Source organism: Carlito syrichta, unplaced genomic scaffold (genome assembly GCF_000164805.1).
Source record: "Carlito syrichta isolate Samal-C Ts95f unplaced genomic scaffold, Tarsius_syrichta-2.0.1 Scaffold315650, whole genome shotgun sequence".
In the NCBI taxonomy this organism is placed as follows: Eukaryota; Metazoa; Chordata; class Mammalia; order Primates; family Tarsiidae; genus Carlito; species Carlito syrichta.
This window is the reverse complement of record NW_007259746.1, coordinates 247234-249633: the sequence shown is the minus strand read 5'-3', so window position 1 is coordinate 249633 and position 2400 is coordinate 247234. Positions and strand designations below refer to the sequence as shown.

General features: G+C 52.7%; 1 protein-coding gene across 1 annotated transcript in view; it reads left to right on the top strand.

Moving 5' to 3' along the window:
* Positions 1-2400, top strand: part of PLEKHO2 (pleckstrin homology domain containing O2) — a 45496-nt gene that overhangs the window by 5317 nt on the left and 37779 nt on the right. The window contains exon 2 of the mRNA XM_021706505.1: positions 462-787. Within this exon, the coding sequence (XP_021562180.1) occupies positions 462-787 (326 nt within the window). The remainder of the gene's footprint in view (positions 1-461; positions 788-2400) is intronic.

The following is a 2400-nucleotide window of genomic DNA, read 5'->3' as shown; positions in this document are numbered from 1 at the left end:
TCTCCTAACTCATGATTTCTTAGGTCAGGAATTCAGAAAGGGTTTTGCTGGACAATTCTCTGTTCCATGTGGTAGAGACTGAAGTCACGTGCTAGCATTTGGCTAGCAGCAGGGCTAGTCTGCAGAGTCTAAGATGGCTTCACTCATGCCTCTGGCACCTTGGAAGATTAAGCTCAGATCTGGTGCCCAGAATGGAGTACCCACAAAAGCACTGCTTAGGCTAGTTGGATGTCTTCCATGGTAGTTCAGAGTTCCCAGAGTGAGCACCCCAATAGGCTGAGTGGAAGTTGCAAAGCATTTTCTTGTATCGCATCCTCTTGCTCAACCAGTGCGGCGGCGCCACCGCCGGGTTCATGAGAGGGTGGGGGTGGAGGGGCGGAGCCAGAGGGCCCGCCCTCCCGGGCCGCCTTCCCTCCCTTGGGGCTGTGGCGGGTCTCCGCCCCGCCCCGTGCTTTGCTCAGTGCTGCCGCCGTGCGGTCGGCCCAGGGGGCGGCGCCGCGGCTCCGGCATCTGTTTGCCCCAGGCCCGGTTCGGGTGGGGAAGAACGGGAGACGCCCTCGGGCACTCCTTCCGCGCTTCTCGGACGCTCTCACGGATCGGTCTCAGCCCGATCCGGGCTCGGCGGTAACAACTGCGATGGTGAGCACAGGGCGGTGGGCCGAGTGCTTTTCGGCGTCCTCTCCTGCGATGCGCGGAAGGCCCGTCCCCCGCTCTCTCCGGGCTCCTTGCCCCGCTTTTGCTGCCCGAGGCGCCATGGACAGGCTTGTGGAGGAGCTGAGCGCCAGCAGTTGGTCCACGGCCTTCCAGCCTCCAGGGCACGCGCGACCTCCCCTAGCACTGCTTCACCGGGCGGGGACACCCCGTCGTGAGCCTCACGGACGGCTGCTCGCCTTCTCCGGAAACCCCTCTTCTCGCTTCCAGTACGCCACACTCTCCTCCTTTCTTCCTGTCTGCTGGCTGCTCCCGGCTCTTCTTCGATTAGAACTTTCGCTGGCTCTTTTTTCTCCTTTCCTTCCCCTTTCTCTCATTCTCTTTCTCCCCTCCCTCCTTCTCTTCCTTCCTTCTTCCTCCCTTCCCTTTTCTTTCTTTCTTTCTTTTGGATCTCTTGCCCTGGCTGGAGTGCAGAGGCGCAAGTGTAGCTCACTGCAGCTTTGAACTCCTGGGCTCAAAGCGACCCTCTTGCCCCAGCCTCCCAGGTAGCTGGGCCTACAGGTGTGTTCCACCACGCCTGCCCTTCTTCCTTCCTCCTTCTTCTCCCTTTTCTATCTCTTCCAATTCCATGACTTCATTATCAACGACATGCTGATTCCCAGTATTGTGTCTCCAGCCTGCCATTCTTCCTGGTACTCCAGACAATTATCTCTATTTGTCTTCCTGATATTTCCACATGGTTATTTCCAACAGGCCTGTCAGACTCATCTTCTCCAAAACAGCTTTTCATCTGCTTCCCCAATACCATGTACACCTGTTTTCCTCCTGTCTTCATCATCTCAGCAAATGGCACCCCCATTTGGGCTCAAGTTAAAAACCCACACCACATCCTTGATTTCTTCACCCACCACAGCCCGTTCACCACAGAAACCTGTTGTCTCTGCCTCCAAAATGTACTTTGAATCTATTCACGTCCTTCCATCCCACTCCCCACCCTTGAACTAGCAGCCTGTCATTTCTCCCTTGGGTTATAGCAGTAGTCTGGCCATCTTCATTGGACACCTAGCTTCTACTCTGCCCCCCTACAATCTATTTTCCAAAAAGCAGTGGGATCTTTTTAAACATATAAACCAGATTTTGCAGCTTCCCTAGCTAAAAACCCTCAATGCCTCCTTAGATCATTCCTTTTAGAATGGAACCCACAGTCCTTACCGTGGCCTGAGGCCAACTATCCTCTTGCTTCTTTCTACTGTGACCTCCAGCTTACCACTCTCCCTTGCTCTCTAAATTTCTGCCACACTGGCCTTCTTGATGGTCCTTAAGACCCAAAGCCCTTGCTTGTGCCAGGGTCTTTGCATTTCTTCTTTCCTCTGCATGCAATGCCTTCCTGCTTCTTCCCCTCCTCCTTATGTGGCTGTTTTTTTTTCATCTTTCAGGTCTCAGCTGAAATATCCTCGGTTGAAAGGCTCTCCCCCACCACACACACACACCATATCTAAAAATGGGCTCCCCCAGTTACTATTTTATTAGCTTGTTTATTTTCGTTACAGAACTTACATTCATTTGTTATGTCCATATATTTGCTTGCCTATAGACGCTCTCTTCCAGTCTCATGAGGAAAGGGATCATGCCTTTTATGTTATGGCTTTGTGTTTAGAGCAGTGGCTGATATATGGGAAACTCAACAGGGTTGTTTTTTTTTTTTTTTTTTGAGTTGGAGTCTCACTCTGTTGCCCAGACTGAAGTTCA